Source organism: Nyctereutes procyonoides, unplaced genomic scaffold, assembly GCF_905146905.1.
Source record: "Nyctereutes procyonoides isolate TBG_1078 unplaced genomic scaffold, NYPRO_anot_genome, whole genome shotgun sequence".
In the NCBI taxonomy this organism is placed as follows: domain Eukaryota; kingdom Metazoa; phylum Chordata; class Mammalia; order Carnivora; family Canidae; genus Nyctereutes; species Nyctereutes procyonoides.
This window is the reverse complement of record NW_026575049.1, coordinates 57,501,389-57,523,490: the sequence shown is the minus strand read 5'-3', so window position 1 is coordinate 57,523,490 and position 22,102 is coordinate 57,501,389. Positions and strand designations below refer to the sequence as shown.

The 22,102-nt window shown below is 35.9% G+C and overlaps 1 protein-coding gene across 1 annotated transcript in view; it reads left to right on the top strand.

Annotated features, from left to right (window-relative positions):
* Nucleotides 1-943: 943 nt before the first annotated feature.
* The window catches only part of PNPT1 (polyribonucleotide nucleotidyltransferase 1), a 45,032-nt gene continuing 23,873 nt past the window's right edge, over nucleotides 944-22,102 (top strand). The window contains exons 1-13 of the mRNA XM_055328037.1: nucleotides 944-1,121; nucleotides 7,883-7,943; nucleotides 8,682-8,756; nucleotides 9,446-9,551; nucleotides 10,337-10,386; nucleotides 11,581-11,644; nucleotides 11,739-11,786; nucleotides 12,610-12,723; nucleotides 17,388-17,574; nucleotides 18,608-18,659; nucleotides 19,230-19,287; nucleotides 20,724-20,820; nucleotides 21,302-21,404. Coding sequence (XP_055184012.1) covers nucleotides 961-1,121; nucleotides 7,883-7,943; nucleotides 8,682-8,756; nucleotides 9,446-9,551; nucleotides 10,337-10,386; nucleotides 11,581-11,644; nucleotides 11,739-11,786; nucleotides 12,610-12,723; nucleotides 17,388-17,574; nucleotides 18,608-18,659; nucleotides 19,230-19,287; nucleotides 20,724-20,820; nucleotides 21,302-21,404 — 1,176 coding nt within the window. The 5' untranslated portion in view covers nucleotides 944-960. The remainder of the gene's footprint in view (nucleotides 1,122-7,882; nucleotides 7,944-8,681; nucleotides 8,757-9,445; nucleotides 9,552-10,336; nucleotides 10,387-11,580; nucleotides 11,645-11,738; nucleotides 11,787-12,609; nucleotides 12,724-17,387; nucleotides 17,575-18,607; nucleotides 18,660-19,229; nucleotides 19,288-20,723; nucleotides 20,821-21,301; nucleotides 21,405-22,102) is intronic.

The window sequence follows — 22,102 nt, the reverse complement described above, 5'->3', positions numbered from 1 at the left end:
TAACAGCTCCTGGAAACCAAGGTGCCAGGGAGCTACTTTACCACTAAAACATTCATGTGTTTCAAGTTCAAATCCTTAGTTCTTAAAACCACGTTGGATTTTGTGGTTTGGATTTCTCAGAGGAAGGAGATTATGACTTAAAAGAGAACTATGATCCTCATAACAATAAAAAAAATTATCATTGGTTCATACAAGGAACTATATAAAGATGTTCTAAGACAGGATTAAGAGGGATGGGAGAGATTTCTTCACCCCTGGAAAATTTATCAAATTCCAAAAACTATTTTTCTTCATCTTCCAAAACATTTCTTTTAAATAGTAGTTGGCATTTTTCATTTAATAAGAGTTGGTTTAAAGAACAGTAATATTTAGTCAAAAGGGGCAGAGAGATGAATTGCCAAATATTAACAAATGGAAATGAAGATGAATAACAAATGAGGTCAAAGATAACCTAAAATGATGATATAGGTCAATAAGAAATGAAATTCACTTACCAGAAACAAATTTACATAAACCTTCACAAGAATATTTGTGTGAAATTTATAAAATAAAAAACAGGGCAGAGGAGGGGGAGACCTCTTTCCATGGTCCACTACACAAATTCTCCTCTAATTCTCAGTTCACAGAAGCCACATAATAATGTGTTGTCTGATGGCTTCTATTATTACTATTTACATTCTTCTAGGACTTCCTTTCATACTACGATAGCACACACACAAAAGGCATTAACTTTCCAATTGCCTTTCCCTGGCGGACGCTCAAATAGGAAAGATCGGTTGTCACGATTTGCGCTCAAATAGGCTTGACCCTCTCTAGTCTCCGTAGAAAGCGACTTGGGTACCGCGGCCACGGGTTCCCTCGGCCCCAGCACCGCGGAAACGAAACTGCAGCAGGCCCCGCCCCGCGCCTGCGGAGCGAGCCAATCGGGGTGCAGCCCGCGGTGGTCGCGTGCCGGGTGTCATGGCGGCCTGCAGGCGTTGCTGCTCGTGCCTCCGGCTTCGGCCGCTCCGCGAGGGCCCCGTCCGTCTGCCAGGGCGGGGTCGGGCGCTCACCCAGTTGCAGGTGCGAGCACTATGGAGTGGCACGGGGTTCCGAGCTGTGGCCGTGGACTTAGGCAACAGGTAAGGAGCAGTTTGCGTTCTCTGTCATTTCCAAGGCGCCCTGCCCCGGCAGCCCGAGGGGCAGTCACCCACCAGGCTAGGAATCCGGCCGCGCAGGTCTCTTGCCCTTCTTTATCCCAAACCTAAATGCCAGATGTCCCGTTCTGGGTTTGAGTCTGTCTCCCGGCCCCTCCCCCTTCCCGCGCCGTCTCAGCCTCGTGTCCTTTGCTTCTCTGTCCTCCCTTTCACCCTGTTCCGGCTTCCTTGATTCAGCTGCGTCTGTCCAGCCCGACTTTCGTCCCCTTTATTTGCCGGCACTCCTGGAAGTGGGCAACATTCCACTTCAGGAGGAGTGGGGGATGTTTAGGTCATCCAGTCCGTTTTATTGCCGAAATGCAGGGCCAATATGACCTTAGGTAGTAGGAAGGGAAGGAAAACGTAGGTTTATTGGACGCTAGGAATGTGACACTATAAACCTGCACTAAAGGTGCTTTTACCCCATTTCATACTTAAAACAGAGGCTCCAAAGGGGTAACGTTCTCAGAATCACCTACTTTGAGACTAAGTGGATTTTGTATTTCTTTCCAAACCCATACTTTTTCCATGGGTCCGGTTGCCATAATTCACATCTAAAATTACTTTTTAAAAAAAATTTTAGAAGATTTTTATTTATTAATGAGAGACAGAGACACAGGTAGAGGGAGAAGCAGGCTCCATGCAGGGAGCCCGACGTGGGACTGGATCCCGGGTCCCCAGGATCAGGCCCTGGGCTGAAGGCTGCGCTAAACCACTGAGCCACCGGGCTGCCCTAAAATTACTTTTTAAAAACGGATCATTTTTAGAGGTGAATGAAATTGCTAATGCTTACTTTATATATCTACCTTTTTTTAAAATGTACTTTAAAATTTTTGACCCTACTTTGTACGAAAAGCTGAAAAAAATCTGCCATTGATTAAAGGTCTTCCTTTCTAACTTACTGAATGACTGATCCTGAACAAGCTGCTTAACTTTTTTGTCGCAAAATGAGAAGACTGGTCTACGTTAAGGGTTAGATTTTTCAGTAAGGGGCCAGATAGTAAACACTTAAAGCTTTGTGGGCTACATACTGTCTGTTACATACATGTGTGTGCTTACAAAACCTTTAGAAATATATAATAAAAATTATCTGAAAGGCTGTACAGAAGCAGGCTATATAGTTTGTTGATCCCTAGACTAGATCTCTAAGGCACTTTCCACCTCTGGCATTCTTTGATTCTGATTTTTTGAGGGAGAGAATCTCTTCCATTTTTTTTTAAATTTTTTATTTATTTATGATAGTCACAGAGAGAGAGAGAGAGAGGCAGAGACACAGGCAGAGGGAGAAGCAGGCTCCATGCACCAGGAGCCCGACGTGGGATTCGATCCCGGGTCTCCAGGATCACGCCCTGGGCCAAAGGCAGGCGCCAAACCGCTGCGCCACCCAGGGATCCCAATCTCTTCCATTTTTCAATGACTTAATAGTCTTTGAAGAAATACCTCAGAACCTGCTGTGCGCTAAATGGACTCTTTTAAGGGTGGCAAAGCAACAGTATTAGCCCCTGCCTTCCAAATTTTCCATAAATAATCTACTTTAAATATTTCATTTATAGTCAACCTGGATCTCTTGTACTTAGTTCTTCTTGAACCTGTGTGTAACAACTAGATTCATGAATATCATACCAGCTGGGTAAATCAGTTCTTTCATCTTTGTATTAAGTTTGTTTTTTGTAGCATTTATTGAATTTGACTATATACCATTCATTTTTATATTTGTTACCATGTGTATTGTATTGTAGATATATATTGTAAATATGCTTTAGATTATAATTATTGTGTTTTTCAAATGCTGTACTTAATATTCAGAGGTATCTCTGAGGCAGCTGTTTAATTTTCATTTCAACAAGCTTTTACTGAGCATCTACTATGTACAGGGTACAGTAGATACAGAGTCTGAGAGCGAGTAAGATAAACACAGGTGCAGTACTGGGAAAATCACTGTAGCAGAGGTGTGAATGGGGTACCAAAGGAGCACAAAGGCATATTTACCCCACCCTAAAGCTTGCCATCAAAGGTGAATCTTGAAGGGGGAGGAGGAGAAATTAGCAGGGAGAAAGTGGTAAGTGCAATTACAGGGAGGTAAGAGTGCATTTTGAGTAGCTACAAATAGCTCACTATTGATGAAGCAAAAGGTGAAATGTGAGGTTAGCATAAAAGGTAAAACCAAATGACAGGCAGAGGCTGAATCATAAAGATATTTGTCTTTTTAGTTTGGTATTACAGAATTTTTCTCGGTAGGAGTTGGAGGAAGGTGGTTTGTTACATTCCACATTATTGTGCAGATGTTTCTAAAAATGTTTTATTTTTAAACATCTCTCCCTAGAATTCTACCGCCTGTGGCAGCCAGCTCTGCTCTTCCTCAGCTACCTTTTCCCATCCTTCCACCCACCAATAGAAATTACTGATAATCCTAATCCTTTTGTTTTCTTTTTTTAAAAAAAATATTTTATTTATTCATTCGTGAGAGACACAGAGAGAGGCAGAGGCACAGGCACAGGCAGAGGGAGAAGCAGGCTCCATGAGGGAGCCCGATGGAGGACTAGATCCCAGAACTCCAGGATCACGCCCCTGCGCCGAAGGCAGGTGCCAAACTGCTGAGCCACTCAGGGATCCCCTTATTTGATGTTTTCAAGTGTGTTTTTTTTTTTTTATTCATTCACATTAGGTAAACATTCACATGGTTAAACATTTTTAAAAGCTCAAAAACCTAAAATACTACAGAGTAAATTAATAAAGAGATAAAATCAACCATGACGTATAAAAGTAATAACAAATTAGCATCAAAAACACAACTAAAAGTGCATGAACAGGAAAAAATTACATAGGTCAGTTAATATCAGGTGAGATCATGAGATATACTGAAAAGAAACCGCCTGCTTCTTTGTGTAATATAAATTGCACACACCTGGAAGAAAAAGAGTGCAGATTCGGGCAATCACCAAGGCAGGACTATAGGATTGTCTGGTGGATGGCCTAAGATCTCTAATGGAGACACTGAGTAGACTTAACAGAGGGAACAAAGAAGGCAGGAGATTGTGGTGTTTGAATAAACATATAAATGGAAGCGTACATGTATGAGAATAGCTGGGGGTATTGCAGACTTGTTTTTCTCACTGATTCAGTCAGTTCCCATTGTAAATAGGTTAGTTTTAGAAGCTTAACAGTGTTTCCTCAGCTCCATTTCTCTGCCTGCTAATATAATTTGGAAGGGCTGGTTCTTAACGGGAGTGAGTGATCTACTCCTTGCCTCAGGCTTTGTAAGTATGTGTGCCCTTTTTGGTATATTGCTAGTCCCTTCATAGGTGGGGCCACGTGACTGGTGTTCACCAGTGGAACCTAATAAAAAGTGATAGATGTCATCTGCAGACTGAAGAATTATTTTATTCCAGTGATGCTTATCATTATTCAGAGAACACCCATGTTCTTAACCTCTGTTCTCTACTGCCTTCTCTTGATCCTCTGTGCAAATTATAACTTCATTAAAGAATAAAAACTTACTATCGCTGAGGATATGTAAAAGAATATGCCACTGAAAGTAATCCCAAAAATTCTGGGGCAAGATCCCCGTTAATGGAAAAAATTAGAACTTTCACAGCTCCTTTTCTCTGTGTTGGACTCACTTCAATTTATTTAGAGATGATCTCCTTCCTTTCATAGGGACCATTCAGAAATTACATTATTAGATGGAATGCCACTTCCTGATAGCTCTTGAGAAGTACTGGTAACATATTCTGGATTAAACAAAATTTCAAGACCCCAGATTTACTTTTACACATAAAACATTAATATTGATTTTAGCTGTAGTTTGAGGCTACAGAGTGTGACTGGCTCTGAGCATCTCATTCCCTCCACTTACTATGCCATCTCCTTATCTCTGCACCTTACTCCATCTGTCAACTCTTAACCCATTTTATTGTAGGCTGTCATCACAACATCTGTGGTGAATGGTAATAGAAACCCAACTAGAATTTCTCAAATATTTCTTGTGGTTAAAAAAAATCCTCAAAATTTTTCAAAGTTAGGACTGAAAGTACAAGTGAATATGCCTCTTTTTTTGGCTTTCAAATTTAACAAAATGAGTCTGTTGAATAGATAAATAGGCTTTTCATGAACTCAGGTTTCTGACAAAAGTGTTTAATGGGTAGAAATATTGAGTTCTCTCCTTATCCTTTTTGCATGTGAAGGATAGGGGGGCAGGGCATTTGTGTGTGTGTGTGTGTATGTGTATGTGTGTATGTATTCAGCACTGGACCATGATAAAATGTTTCTGAAGCAGCCTTCATGAGACAGAACATCTTCCTCAGTATCTTCAGAAGGCAGAATTGGTTTGGCTTCACAATACACTTATGAAAATTGGTTTCTTTGACAAGTGATACTGATCTGTTTCAAGCCTTCAGTAACCTCTTTTTATACTCTGCAGAAGCTGGGGAATAAAACTGATAATACTGCCTATTTACTATCTATAAAGACAGCTTTATTAATACATAATTTACATACCATACAATTTACCCATTTAGAATGTACAATTCAATGGTTGTCAACTATATGTCATATGTCAATTATATGACATTTGGTCTTTTGTTACTGCCTTCTTTAAGTTAATTATGTTTCCAAGTTATATCCATGTTGTAACACATAGCAATACTTCATTTTTTAAAAAGGTTTATTTATTTATTTTTAGAGAGAGAGAGCTCCAGAGTGGGGGAAGGGACAGAGGAAGAGAATCTTTCAAGTAGACTCCTTGCTGAGTGAGGAGCCTGATTTGGAGAGTGGGGGGTTCCATCCTATGACGCATGAATTCACAACCTAAGCCAAAACCAAGAGTCAGACACCCAACTGACTGAGCCATCCAGGGACCTCAATACTTCATTTTTTAAAAAAATTTATTTATTTTAAAATATTTTATTTATTCATGAGACACACACAGAGTGGGGGAGGGGGCGGGGGGCAGAGACACAGGCAGAGGGAGAAGCAGGCTCCATGCAGGGAGCCCGACTTGGGACTTGGGACTCTGGGACTCGATCCTGGGTCTCCAGGATCACACCCTGGGCTGAAGGTGGCACTAAACTGCTGAGCCACCCAGGCTGCCCAATACTTTGTTTTTTAAATGGCTGAATAATATTCCATTGTATGCAGGGAGACCACATTTTGCTTATTCATTTATCGGTGGACATATATTTGGATTGTTTCCATTTTGGGACCATTATGAATGATGCAGTGGCTATGAATGTTTCTATGCAAATTTTTGCATGGACATACAAGTTTTCATTTCTTTTGGGTCTTTACCTTGGAGTAGAATTGCTGGATCCTGTGGCACTTATGTGTTTAACCTCTTGAAGAATTGCTAGATTGTTTCCCAAAGAAGATGTACCATTGTACCTTTCCAAAAATAGTATATGAGGGTTCTAGTTTCTCCATATCCTCACCAAAATTTGTTATTGATCTATTTGACTATAATCATCCTAGTAGATATAAAGTATGTCTCATTGTGGTTATGAATGCACTTCTCTGGTGGTTAATGATATTGAGCATATTTTGATATACGTAACTATTTAGTAGATTTTCTTTGGATAGACTTCAAATCCTTTGCCAATTTTAAATTAGATTGTTGGTCTTCTTATTGAGTTGTAAGTATTCTTTCCATATTCTAGATACAGGTCCCTTATCAGATATATGATTTGCAAATTTTTTTTATTCTGTGGGTTTTCTTTCACTTTCTTGGTACCCTTTGAAACATGAAAGTTTTTAATTTTGATAAAGTACAATTTGTTTTTTCTTTTGTCACTTGTGGTTTTGATGTCATATAAGACATTGTCTAACCCAAGTTTATGAAGATTTACTCCTATGTGTTTTCCTATGAATTTTATAGTTTTAAGCTCTTACATTTAGTTCTATACTACGTTTTGAGTTGATTTTTTTATTTATAGTATGTGGAAGGGGGTCCAACTTTATTAATTTGTCAGTATATGGGTGTCCAGTTGTCTTAGCACCTCTGGTTGAAAAGGCTATTCTCCCACTCCCTCCCCCCCCACTTGTCTTGACACCATTATTGAACATGAAGGTCTTTGTAGGCAATATTTAGGAATTTATATTTTGTCCTGAAAGCATTGAGGGATACTTTAAAGGATTTTAAGTAGAGAAAGGATCTCATTTGTGTGTTAAAAGGCTACTTTTATCAAGAAGGCAAGGATGGACAGACTAAACAAAGGTTGTAAATGGAAATTAACATTTACAAACACAGCTTCCTCACCCCCAGAGTACTTTACCTCTCATTCAGATTGCTCCTATGCCTTAGTGTCTATATTTTTCCTTAGGCAGCTCTTAAATTCCCCTAGTACTTTTATTTTATTTTTTTTAAGATTTATTTATTTATTTATTTATTTATGAGAGATACACAGAGAGGCAGAGACATAGGTAGAGGGAGTATAAGCAGGCTTTATGCAGGGAGCCTGATATGGGACTGGATCCTGGATTCCGGGATCATGCCCTGAGCCAAAGACAGAAACCCAACTGCGGAGCCACCCAGGATCCCCCCCTAGTACTTTTAATAGTGATTGTGAACTCTATCCCTTTTTTGTGTTGTTTTTTGCTAGGCTGGGGCCTCTGCGGCTTAGTTCTTCTATTAGAATAGTAGATTATTTTATATTAAGCTGAGATTTGTATTGATGACCTAAGTCCTTTTGTCTTGAATTTTTATTTTTAAACAGAAAATTAGAAATATCCTCTGGAAAACTGGCCAGATTTGCAGATGGCTCCGCTGTAGTACAGGTAAAAAGTCTAGATTTTTACATTTTTATCTTAAAAATGGTTGTGGAGACTGATACTATTTTTACATCATGTAACTTCTCAGAATTGTGATACTTTAAGTTAATGCAGACCGTTTCTAGTTTTAGAACTATTCCAAAGAACCACGGAGTCAGGAGAGCTGGATATATTAAATGACCTTTAAGATCTGTTTCAAAGTTGGAGTTCTATTTTACTTTTAATAAATTCTGTAATGCTTTTCTAGAGAATATGATCTTACTATTTTAATTGTGATAAGTGAGAAATTTTTCTTTGTATATAGCCTAAATTTCTCCAGAAGAAGTAGAAAAATATGATTGGATGTGACTGAGCTATCAATAAGCCTTTTCTTTTGTTTTTTTTTAAAGATTTTATTTATTTATTCATGAGACGGGGCGGGGGGGGGGAGCAGAGACATAGGCAGAAGGAGAAGCAGGCTCCATGCAGGGAGCCTGGTGTGGGACTCGATCCCAGGACTTCAGGATCAATGCCCTGAGCTGAAAGTAGATGCTTAACCACCCAGGTGTCCCTCAATAAGCCTTTTCTTGATCTTGTAGAAGGGATCAAGTTTGGACTAGTTGTGATTAACTATTTTCATTACGTTGTGTCATGGAATAATCATTCTCTTTCCTTGTATTTAACTAGAGCAAGGATTGATTCAGTCACTGCTTAGATGTTAATGTCTGATTTTTAAGGAATTTACCAGTGTTGTTTATGTTTAAGTCAGGTGACACTGCGGTGATGGTCACAGCCGTCAGCAAAACAAAACCTTCACCTTCCCAGTTCATGCCTTTGGTGGTAAGTATCTGCTGATTTATCTGAACAGTAATATGGCATAAATGTAGAATTTGTAATATTTCTGTCTGATGTCTAAGGAGTGCACAGTGTAAACTTCGCACAATAAAGAATATTCCTTTGTTGTTTGATGCTGAGTCATTAAAGGAATCTAGACTGATTGCTTCATAACCAGTTCTTATATTAGTAGCAAGCATGCTTTAGAATCTCCAAGTTGATAAGAACAATGAAGTACATGAAGACTTTGATGTTGAGTAGCAATCAATTCATTGCTTTCATAGGTTTCCCTTCAGAATGAGTCTGCAAGTACATGTTTGGTGAAGAGTAAGTGCTGTAGGAGTTTGTGGCTTCTTTGTGTTATGAAAAGGGGACTGTTTATTTAACAGTTGATACAAAAAAGGGTATGTTTGATGTGATCCGAATAACCCACTGTGGGAAGTAATGAGGCTTTGTAGTTCACTGCTAAGTGGAAGGCTTCTTAAAAATCAATTTACTGAAATATTTCTATCAATTTTCCCTTCCCATAGAGATACAAAATGCTAAAAGTCAATAAAATATCCTCCATTCTTAATCTGGACCATGTTGTTAGCAACCTCAGGAGAATTAGTATCTGTATAGTGTCATTCTTGGGAAATAGCTTGTTGCCATAAAAAGGAGTCCAATGAACTTTTGTTTTTTCATTACTACTTTAGGTTGACTACAGACAGAAGGCTGCTGCAGCAGGTAGAATTCCCACAAACTATCTCAGAAGAGAGGTTGGATCCTCTGACAAAGAAGTTCTTACAAGTCGAGTAATAGGTAAGATGCTAAGGTAGAGGCAGTAACTCTCTTATGCCTGTGTTAGCATTTCTTCTATCTATATTCAACAGTTCTCTAAGTTTTCTTCCATTACAGGAACACTGCCTGAGATTGTTTATTTTCTGTATCCCCTCAGATATGGGCTCCATGAAAGAAAAAGCTGTTTATTCACTGCTGAATCCAGGGTATTTGGAATACTACCCGGCACAAAATAGGCGTTTAATAAATATATGTAGCTGAAATGAATGAATCTTTATTGAGCATATTAATTCTGTGGCTTATGCCTCTACAAGCTGTCCCTAGTATTTTTCATTTTCATATTCAGCATAGTAATTCTTGAAAGCGTTATATTCATCAATTACTGAAATCTGTAATCTTTCAAATCTTTGACATCCTTAAATATTGTGGGATCATCTGAGTTTATGGCTTTTCTATACAGAAATTGTTAGTCTGTGTATACTTCAGACACAGAATACCAAGGTCTGCTGCGGGCCTTAAGTCTCTTTCTTCTGCTTATATATGAACCAGAATGAAAAGTTGCTACCCAATTTTAGACTTGTGTGTTCCTGCCCTGCTAGTTTTATTATTAGGGCATGGTATATATTAATTGAAGCATTGACATTTATCTGTGACCCTTTCAGTAAATCAGTCCAAGGGGATTTTTTTTTTAACATATTGATATGTTAATTCATTAATAACAGCTATGTTATTTTTCAGCCTGGTCTCAACATGCCCAGTATTATAAATGCTTACAATGGCGTCTTTTCTTTTTTTTCTTTTGGCAGATCGTTCAATTAGACCTCTCTTTCCAGCTGGCTACTTTTATGATACACAGGTAGATTCTGCTTTAGGTTTATTTGTTTCCAGATCAGTCAAAAATTACTTAATGAATTTCTCTCATACTACTTAGGCTAACTAACCATTGGAACACAAAATAAGAATTTTTGGTAATGCTGCTCTTTTACATTAAGTTTTCTAAACTTCAGTAATTTTAAAAATTAATATTTATTCAATGTCAATTTGAGTTGATACCTGGATTATGAGCTAGGAGTTAGCCAACCTAGGGGTGTGGGGGAAGCATTCTGAGCAGATAGAATGAGAAGCACAAAAGCTCTGAGGCAGGAAACTGATGAGTTTGAAAGTTTAGAGTGATTGAGAAGGGTGGGAACAGATCTGGCTGGGACTATTATGTTAGTGTCAGAGGCTAGGACAATCAATACAACTAATCTTTGTTACCAATTTTATTGGGTCCTTTAAACTTCTATTAATATTTTGTGAATAGAATTCTCTTTCAGAATAATGAACCATATGCTTTAGTGAACTTTTATTTCTTTGATAAAAATATGCTTTCCAAATGTACCTATGCAATGATGTCATTGCCTCAAGTAGTCTTTTTCTTTTTTTAAGAAGTTGTTTTCTTAAGTATATGACATAGGCATATTATTGCAGTATAAAGGAATTCATCAGTTTGTTTTGTATATGCTTATAAACAGAAAAACAGTATTTTTATGTAATAGAAATAGCTAACATTTACTGAATATTTTCAACATGCCCAGTATTATAAATGCTTTAAAAATATTTCCTATAACTTTCAGAAAACCTTTTTAGAAGATTCTGTTATTTTTCCCTTTTAAAGATGAGGAAACTTTTGAGGCTTAAGTAAATTACTGTAGTCAGGCATCTAGTTAAATGACAGCCAGAAATATGACTTCAAAGTTCATGGTTTTTATTTTTAGAGATTTAATTAATTAATTTATGAGAGACAGAGAGAGAGACAGAGACACAGGCAGAGGGAGAATCAGGCTCCCTGCAAGGAGCCTGATGTGGGACTTGATCCTGGATTCTGGGATCATGCCCTGAGCCCAAGGCAGATGCCCAATCGCTGAGCCACCCAGGTGTCCCATAGCTCATGCTTTTAACCACACATAGTGCTCCTTTATTTTAGCCCAAAATGTTAACCAAAATGATAATCCTCCTAAATCAAGTACATTTTTATTCTTAGTGCTCTAAATTTTCTCCCTTGTACCAGGTACTTTGTAATCTATTAGCAGTAGATGGAGTTAATGAACCTGATGTTTTAGCAATTAATGGTGGTAAGTATAAAAATCAAGATTAACATTATCACTGTTTAAAGAATGAAACCTTTTTGTTTCAGCCCTTATTTTTTTTCTTTTTCTTTTTTTTAAGCTTCTGTAGCTCTCTCATTATCAGATATTCCTTGGAATGGACCTATTGGTAAGTTAAGATTTGAAAAACATATATATTTTTTGTTTGTTTGTTTAAGATTTTATTTATTTATTCATGAGAGACAGAGAGGCAGAGACATAGGCAGAGGGAGAAGTAGGCTCCATGCAGGGAGCCCGATGTGGAACTAGATCCCAGGACTCCAGGATCACGCCCTGACCTAAAGGCAGACGCTCAACTGCTGAACCACCCAGGTGTCCCTGAAAAACATATTTTTTTCTTGAAAAAGATGGAATCATGCAATATAAAAATGATTCATTGATTAAATAAGTTTTGAATATCCTAAATATCAGATACCAAGCTAAGAATTGAAAGAAGAAAGGAAGTCTAGGAATAGTTCTTGCTTTCAGTGTAAGTAGGGGAAACAATCAAATAATTATTTATAAACAATATTATAAAGGTATAGTGAAAACACTAAAAAAAAAAAAACAATAGAGAAGGGTGGGTTTAATCAGGTTGTCAAGGAGGGCTTCTCAGAGTACTCAACATTAAAGGTGAATCTTAGGAGGATCAAATGGTAAGCATTTGCCTTGGAAAAGGATGTCTAGTCAAGAAGAACATGAGTGTAATCACTGAGGCATAGAAAAACTGATGTATTTGAGCAACTCAGAATGTTCCTTGCGGCTGTTGGGTAGGGTGGTATAGGACATTCTCTGGGCCTTAAATACCATGAGAGAAATAGGATTTTATTGTAGTCACAATTGAAGGTAGAGATTGAAGCTATCACTGGAATAGTGTCTTGAGAACTGAGACTTTTTTTTTTTTTTTTGAAAACGGAGACTTTTTATTACACAACTATTTTGATATATTTTAGGGGCAGTGCGAATAGGAATGATTGATGGAGAGTGTGTTGTTAACCCAACTCGGAAAGAAATGTCTTCCAGTACTTTAAATTTAGTGGTTGCTGGGGCACCTAAAAGTCAAATTGGTAAGTAGTTTAAGTATTACATTTGTTCGGGATTTTACTGTAAGTTCTAGCTTCTTAATAATGCATTTATAGTCTTCTGTGTATGTGTGTTTTATCACTTAGCCATAAAAATTTTTGTTCTGTTTTATTACTGCCCTATTTTGGTGGTGCTCTTGCTCCATATCAAACAAAACCTAAAATTATAGAATGTGATAAAGCTTCAATTAAAATATACAAGAAATCTTTATTTACCCAGGTAGTTTTGGTAATTAATTTTAGACTAATAAGCTAGTCTAAAAATTGAATTTCTAAATCTGGTAGTAAATTGTTTTATTAGTTTAAATATGTTAATTTAGCTAATTCATCATTGAGAACCTGTTTAATGTTCTCTGAGAAAAAAAGGTGACCTATTTCTGGTAGGTAGAAAACTAATGAAGAAATGAACTGATCATAGGTCACTCTCCTTGTAACAAAAATATCATAATTGTATGAATGAAAATTGGCCCAGTTCTCTTGAAGAATTGGCTTTGATAGTCAGAATGACCTGTGTTTGAACCCAGTAACTACATATTGTTAACTGTATGACCTTGGACAAATTAATTAAGGTCTCCGTTTTTTCTACTGCCTGATATTTAGTGTCTGGGACTTTTCTGACATGGGATCTTCTGATACGGAAATATTTTGATGAAATATAAATGTAAACTATTCAGTATTTTTAGTACTTTTTTGTACAATTAATGTGTGAAACACTTCATTTCCAGCTTCTTTTGGAATAGTGGTCAGTAATGGAGATAGAATCAGGTACTATATGGTAGATAAAACACATATAATAGGGGTTGTATGTTATCTACATATTGGTTAGGGAGTGTGTTGCTAAAGTAAATAACAAGGGAGTCCAGGAGAGAGTAGCTCCATGATATCTTTTTTTTTTTTTAAGATTTTATTTATTAGAGAGCACACAGACTTAGACACACACACACATATGTGTATGCACCATATGTGCATGGCAGATTCCATGCTGACTGTGGAGTCCGTCCCAGGGCTCAATCTCATGACCCTGAAATCATGACTTGAGCTGAAATCATGGGTTGGACACTTAACTGACTGAGCCATTTAGGTGCCCCTGGCTCCACAATATCTTAAGAATTCTAGATGATTCCTTCCAGTTTTCTGCTCTGGTGTCCTCAAGGTGTGCCCTTCATCTTCATGCTTATGAACCTGCTATTCAGGCTCTGGCCAACTTACCTGATGTATAGACAAAAGGAAGAAAAAGGTATACACCAGCTGAATACGTTACTCTCCCTTTCAAGGAGCTTCCCTAGAGCTTCCACATACCAGTTTTCACTAACATCACACTAGGCAGAACCATTAATGCATGATTGCATTCTTGACTACAGGGGAAGCAAGATTCTAGCTCCAAAAGGTGAGATTCTTACTGTGGGGAACTATCACAGTGTAGAGAGAAAGAGAAGATTTGGGGGAGATTCCGAAGTTTTGGGGAAGCTATGAATAACAGATAACCCCTACATACTTGAGCATCCCAGAAAGTGCCTTGAGCAAAGTATAGGTTTACTTGGTCTGCATATGAATTTTTTTGTTTAAAGTTACAGTATTCATTACTTTCACTAAGTAAATTGGTTTGGCTACTTAATAGGGCATTGTGAAGATTAGTCAGGATTTGTAAAATGCCTAGCATAATGCCTAGTACATGGTAGGCATACTGTTAATACCTGCTGTTATCATTAAGACACAGAAATAAACTTGCTTCTTAATGGCCATAAGCCTCTACCTGCCTTAGACTTTGAACCCCTCTAATTTTATGTAGATGTTGCAGGAATAAACTGAGGATTTTTGTTGCATCTGTGGCATGCTGTAAAAACTAATAGGCAACTTCTAGCTTGCTCTTCTTACCTCTTGCTCTCTAGATGGACGAATTAGACTCTAGAGACTGCACAAGGCATCAGAAGGTTGTTTTAAGTAACTAGGAGAAGGTTAAGAGTGATTCAGAGGCAACCGATAGAGACTGGTTTCAGAGATTACCAGCTCCTTTTTTATGTCTTTATGAAGATATTCAGCTAGTTCTCTGCTTTCATAACAGTGCACCAAATATACATTTGACTTCATGTCCATTTGTTAAAGTTATTGGGCCCAAGTCCCATACCATCATCATGGAACTTCTGGGATATAAAAATACAGAAAAGTAATTGCTGCCATTCCATTGTTAAAATATTTAGTAATATAAATCTTTAAAGTATGACCTTATAGGGCAAGAATAATTTATTTCTTTTGCTCTTGGCTGCTAGATAACTTCAGCAGCCATCATTCTGCACATTCTGCTTGCTTTTAACTGGTACACTAAATAATCACTCATCTTTCTATGTATGCTAGGATATAATTTAGGAAAAAGTATACCATTAACAATTTTTAAGATAAATTTGTATCTAGAATTCATAGTTTTCAACTAATCTCAAAACTCTCTAATCTTCAACTACTGAAATGGTTAACAGTTTAGACCAATCATTTAGACAACCTTTTTTAGTGTAAGTTTTTAGTCTGTAACACAGTGCTGTCCAGTAGAACCCTGCTATGAAGTAAATGTTTTATATCTGAATATGTGGCTACTGAGTACTTGAAATGTGGCGAGAGTAGCTTAGGAACTGAATTTTTAATTTTACATAATTTTAATTTATTTAAATGCAAGTAACCACATGGAGCTAGTAATTGCCATATTGGACAGCACAGGTCTATAGACACAAAACTATAAGGAATTTTCTTAAATATTTTTTAAAAAATGAATTGTTTTGAAGAAGGGAAAACAACAAAGTCTGAGGAATATTAAATTTTTTTTACCATATTATTTCTTCCTTATTCTCTTTTAAGTCAACTTACTGAGGTATAATTTACATATGTCAAAGGCATTTTTAAAAATCTTCAGTTAAGTTTAATTTGCAAAGAGAGAGAGAATGTCATGGGAATACTAATGAGAATAATATAACCATCTCAGTAACGTTGTGTCAGAAAAGCTGCTTTACACCTCAAGTGAAATATTGAAACCTTACTGTGCCTTATCCTCCCCATTTGTAATATAACCATTTTAATATTCCTCTACATTTAGGACCACAACAGGCCTTATTATAATTCTTGCTTTTGCTTCAGTCATCAAACATAATTTAGAAAACTCAAGAGGAGAAGGAAAGTATATTGTATTGACCTCCATTTTTGCTTAATATTAAGGTACTTTTCCTTACTGATATCCCATGGTTTCTTTCTTTCTTGTTTCTGTTTTGTTAAAGAACTTCCTTTAGCCATTCTTTGACAGTAGGTCTGCCACTGTTATCCTTCATCTGAGGAGAATTCCTTCATTCCTAAATATTCATTCCTTCATTCCCTAAACATTTTCACTAGGTATAGGATTTTGGGTTGGCAGTTCTTTTCTTTCAGCACCTAAAAAATATTTTGCCACTCCCTTCTGGCCTCTATGGTTTCTAATGATAAATCTCTTATTTTAGTTACTTTGCCCATATAGGTAAGGTGTTTTTTTTCTCTGGTTGGTTTCAAGATTTTTTTTTCTTTTGGTTTTCAGGAATTTAATTAGGATATGTGTTTCTTTGGGTTACCCTGTATAGGATTTACTCAGCTTTTTGAATCTGTACATTTATGTCTCTGCCAAATTTGGGGAGTTTTCAGCTATTATTTTTCCAGTACTTTTCAGCCTGCCATCTTTATCCTCTCTTTCTGGAACTCAGATGACATAAATGTTAGATCTTTTGTTTTAGTTTCATAGGTTGGCTTTAACTGTTGGAATTCCAACACACTAATACAATACAAAAAGCACATAAGGAGATTTTTTTTTCAGTCTAGATTATACCTAGAAGCTTTACATATGATGATTTAGATAATAAATCTTAATGACAACACTATGTGATTAAACAGATTACACAATCTTTGTGCAAATTGAGGAGTGCCAGAAATGACACATGAGTAATCAGGAGTCTATCAGCCTGGCAGAAACTAAAGCCAAACCTGAAGACAGATTTTATTGGATATCATGCTAGAAGTGCTTCTTGGAACTCTCCTGCTTTACAAAGGATTGTTTTTACTATTACAAAACCGTAAAAGCAGCCTTTTAATAATAGCTATGCTTCTCTAGTTGGCTTACTTGAAACAGTATCACTGCAAAAGATTTCCCCCCACCTGTGCAAGCATTTGACAATGTGAAAACGACAGAATTAAGAAGGAGGACACATCAAATAATTGTTAAACAGAAAACATTTGTTGGATTCCTACTATGCTGTTATTTTAAAAATTTCAATTTAAATACATATTAAAAATAAATGCAGTTTATGCTTTAAAGGTAGAATTTTATGATACTTGAATTATAAGGATGCAGTTTGTTTCATTATTTAATGAGAAATCCCTTATTAAATTAATTATTAAGGGATTAAGTAAATCCCTTAATAAATTCAAGAAAATTATAAACCTAATTTCAAATATTAAGGTTTCTTTATTCATTTATTGCTGTTTACGTTTTGGAAGTATGTTGATTCTAAGTAATGAAATTAAAAAGGTAGATATACCATTAATAAGTAAAACTGATCTGTAGTATTTATATCATGTCATGATGCTTAAAAATGCTATACTGGTAAAAGGTTCAATGGCAATCTTTTTTTCTCCCCTTTAAATAGTGATGATGGAAGCCTCTGCGGAGAACATTTTACAACAGGACTTTTGCCATGCTATTAAAGTGGGGGTAAAATATACCCAACAAATAATTCAGGGCATCCAGCAGTTGGTAAAAGAAATTGGTGTTACCAAGAGGACACCTCAGAAGTTATTTACCCCTTCACCAGAGATTGTGGAACACATTCATAAGTAAGAATATCTATACAAAAGAAAATTTGAAGTTGTTACCAATTTAATTTCCTCTCTGAAAAAAAGCTTACCATGGAAGCATAGTCTGTGCAGTACTTCTTATAGGACACTTTTTCTATGTTAAAAGTGAGCACCATAATAAATATGAGCCTAATGCTTTAAAAAGGATAAAGCCAGTTCCCACTTCAAGGGCCCAAGTTTGAATCTCAAATGAAAGAGGGAGTGAGTTTATCGGTTAAGATTCAGATAATCTGCCTATCTCTCTATGCCAAAGAAGGAAAAAAGAACAAAGTATATTTGAATATCTAAGGAAATTGTTGAGGTTCTTGAAATTATACTTAATTATACACCTCTATATACTCAGTATATAGTGTATACTATAGTGTATACTATAGTGTATACTCAGTGTATACTCTATATACACCTCTATATACTTAATTATACACCTCTATATACTCAGTACTTACAATAGTGCCAGTACATAGGCATGCATTCAGTAAATATGAATGAAATCACCAGAAAAATATTTCATTTTATTTCAAATAAATTGAAAAAGTTAGTATTTCCCTTCATAATTAGTCTTACATCTATCAGTCAGAGACTAGAGATATGAACTGTCCCTAACAAAGTAGTTGCCTGCAGTAACAGCCAAAATGGATAGAATAGAAAAATGAAGTTAAAAAAGAATGGGGAGAGAAAGTTTGCGTGTAAAAAAAAAAAAAAATCTAAGGTGAAATAAATTGAACAATTAAGAAAGGAGGGCATATATAGTAAGTACCATGTGTAAGTGATTTCCCTGACAGATGGGGAGAAAGAAATTTGTGTGGTATATTGTGATTAGCTGTGTTAAAGAACAATAAGTACATATTTTGATTAGCTGTGTTAAAGAACAATAAGTACATATTTTTAATTCTTTATGAAGTGCCTATTAAATATTTTAGCTTACTGTTAAATACTGCAATTTTATTTATAATAGTATTATTAGACTGTTAACAATATTATTATGCTGACATTTATTTTGTGCTTAAAATAGACTCACGATGGAAAGACTCTATGCAGTTTTTACTGATTATGAACATGATAAAGTAGGTATACCTGAATTTTGTCATATAATTGTTCTGGGAATTCTTTTTTGTCATAATTCACATGATTTATGAATTTTTATTAAAAATCTCTAAACAGAAAGCTAAATAGAAGCCTATATTTGCTTCTCCGTTCTTCTTTTGTTGACTAATGCAAGTTTTAGGGAAGTGGGTAAATATATATTTGAATGAATTAAACAGGTAATATTTCTTGTAAATCAATAACCAGCTCTAATCTTTTAAAGAATACTACCAGAGGGGATCCCTGGGTGGCGCAGCGGTTTGGCGCTTGCCTTTGGCCCAGGGCATGATCCTGGGGAGACCCGGGATCGAGTCCCACGTCGGGCTCCAGGTGCATGGAGCCTGCTTCTCTCTCTGCCTCTCTCTCTCTCTCTCTCTCTCTCTCTGTGTGACTATCATAAAAAAAATAATAATAAAAAAATACAAAATAAAAATAAAAAAATAAAGAATACTACCAGAGAAATCTGAGTACTGTTACAATGTGTTGACTAATAATATAAAAACAGAAATGTTAAATATTGCCATGTATACTGAACCTCAGCTCTCTTTTAGATTTCTAGAGATGAAGCTATTAACAAGATAAGGTTAGATACAGAGGAACAACTCAAAGGTAAACTTTGTTTATTAATTTAAAAAAATATTTAAAGGGAAAAATAGATTTTTAACATTTGTAAAACAATGTTTTACGTTGTAAATAATTTGTAAAACTGATTTTAACAGTTGTTAAGATCTCAGAGAATCAGTTATTTTCATTATTCCTTAGTTTTATCTTTGGCAAGCTTGTGATAATGATGCATCCCACGGTCACTGTTAAATTAACTTCTGTGACGGGCACCTCAGTGGCTCATTCAGTTAAGTATCCAACTCTTGATTTTACCTGAGGTCATGATCTTAGGGTTATGAAGCTCCACGTTTGCTTAAGATTCTCTCCCTATCCCTCCATCTCTCCCCTGCACTCATGTGCACACATGTGCGCTCACACTCACTCTCAAAAATAAATAAAATCTTTAATCTGAATGTGTTCAGCACTACATCTGATATAGAGTGAGCACCAGGAAATGCTGGCACCAGTCTTTTCTGGATCAGGTTCTTATAATCTACAGTGGAAACTTTGTATCATGTCATTTGAAAATCTGAAAAATAATCTTTAAAATTCTCAGACTCTTAATCTGTGAAATTTTAATACTGAAAATATCTGGTTTGTGGTAATTAAATAGGTTAGTCATTTGCTTTTGTGTCTGTCATATACCAACTGTTCAAAAATTGTTGACTGATGGTGTTATTAATATGTGGATTTGTAAAATTTAGATTTTAGAGAATTTTGCTCTCTAGAAATTATTATGTGAATATCAGTGACCATGTACTAAACATGACATTCAATTCTTGTTAATTCTGCTGGTGGGTAAATAACCTCTCTCCTATCTTAAGATACCAGGATCTCGACCTGAGCCAAAGGTAGATGCTCAACCACTGAGCCACTTAGGCGTCTCTCTGGCAATTTACTTTGTAAAAGCCTGTTTTTTCTTCTTTAGAATGGTGATAATAATATACTTCATAAATCGTTAGATTAAAGGCATTTAAAACATGGTATAGTACATGGATCATGAAAGAATTTGATAAATGTTAACTAAATAGGCAAACAGTAGGAATTTGTAATGTATAAAAAAATTATTTCTCTATATGCAGACTACAATAAAAGTTCCTAAGGTAAAAACATTGAAGGTGATTATTCTTAATCTTAAAAGGGTCATTCAGACCTTTTCATAATACAGCTGGATTTGTTAGTCTCTCTACAATAGAGAGCTAATTACAAAGCATTATTGTTCTGGTAAAAAGCAAATTAAGTTCTCAGTAAAAATACATTTGAGGTTATAATACTGTGTCCCTCCTACTTGAGAACATTTATTTATCTATTTTGTTTGCTAGAGGACGAAATGTTCAGCATCAATTTCCCTGGTTTACTCCCACAGTTAACTGATTTGATACTATGAATTGAAATCCTTATTTTCCAAAAAGAGAAAACCTTTGTTTGGTTTCTTTCTTTAGAAAAATTTCCAGAGGCTGATACATATGAAATAATAGAATCCTTCAATGTTGTTGCAAAGGAGGTTTTTAGAAGTATTATTTTGAATGAATACAAAAGGTAAATATATCCTTTCTTGATGGAATTAAAGTATGTCTCTCTGTAAGTTGCCTTGAAAGTGGCAACTTAAAAAAAAATAAAAAAAATAAAAAAATAAAGTGGCACTTCAAAGGAAGGAACTGGTTTTTTCAAGTGAACATTAAAGAATTATATTATAAATCAGTGTTGAAGAGTGTGTGGATGTGTTTGACTTATTCTCTGTGGGACTTATGTGTAGAACAGTGCTTCACAACCCTGAATGCAGGTCAGAATTGCCTGCAGAACTTTTTTAACTGTACAAGTGTATGGGTCACAACCTGAGATTTGATACAGTGGGATTAGGGTGGGACTCTGGGTACCTGAATTATTTTTAAAAGTTCTTAAAGTTCCATGTGTGATATGATACACAACTGGGCTTGAGAACTTCTTGGTAGGAATAAGAGATCATAGGTGATATTTCTGCTTTTGAATACTGCTTTACATCTTTCCTTTGTTACTATAGGTGCGATGGTCGAGATTTGACTTCACTTAGGAATATAAATTGTGAGGTAGATTTGTTTAAAACTCTTCATGGATCAGCATTATTTCAGAGGGGACAAACACAGGTAATATATGTAAAAAACTATAATTATTTGCTGATTACAGATTACTTAATTAGATCTAAAAGAAGTTATATAGGCACTCTAGATTTTTATCATGGCATGTAGTAATACCTGATTTTTAAAAAATATTTTTAACAGCTTATTTGAGGTATAATTGCCATCCAAGAAACTGCACATATTTAAAGTGTATGTTTAATAGGTTTTCACGTGTATACAACTGGGAAACTGTCACCAAAGTCAAAATAATGAACATACCAATCACCCCCAAAAGTTTCCTCCTGCCTATCATCCTTTCTTCCTACTCCCCTCCCCTTCCTTTGGCAATTGTTGATTTGCTTTTGTCACCACTATAAATTGGTTTGCATTTTCTAGAATTACTTGGTATCTTTATCAAGTTTTTCTTTTAATCTTGATGCACAAAATTGAGTCACTCATACTCTTCAGTTTATAACATACTGTCATTTTTGATCTATTCAGGGCCTTCATCTGTTTTCTCTATTCAGCCTATACCTCAGTCCTATCCTTTTCCCTTACATAGGATCCTTGTATTTAACATATATGTGTATCCATTATTTTGTGTATGGTATTTGCTGTATCCCTCCTCCTTTTTCTTATTATTAGTTACTACTTTAATTTTGCCTATCAAATTGGTACAAAGTGGTATGTCCTTGCCTTTTTGTTTGTATTTCCCTGTGAGGCTG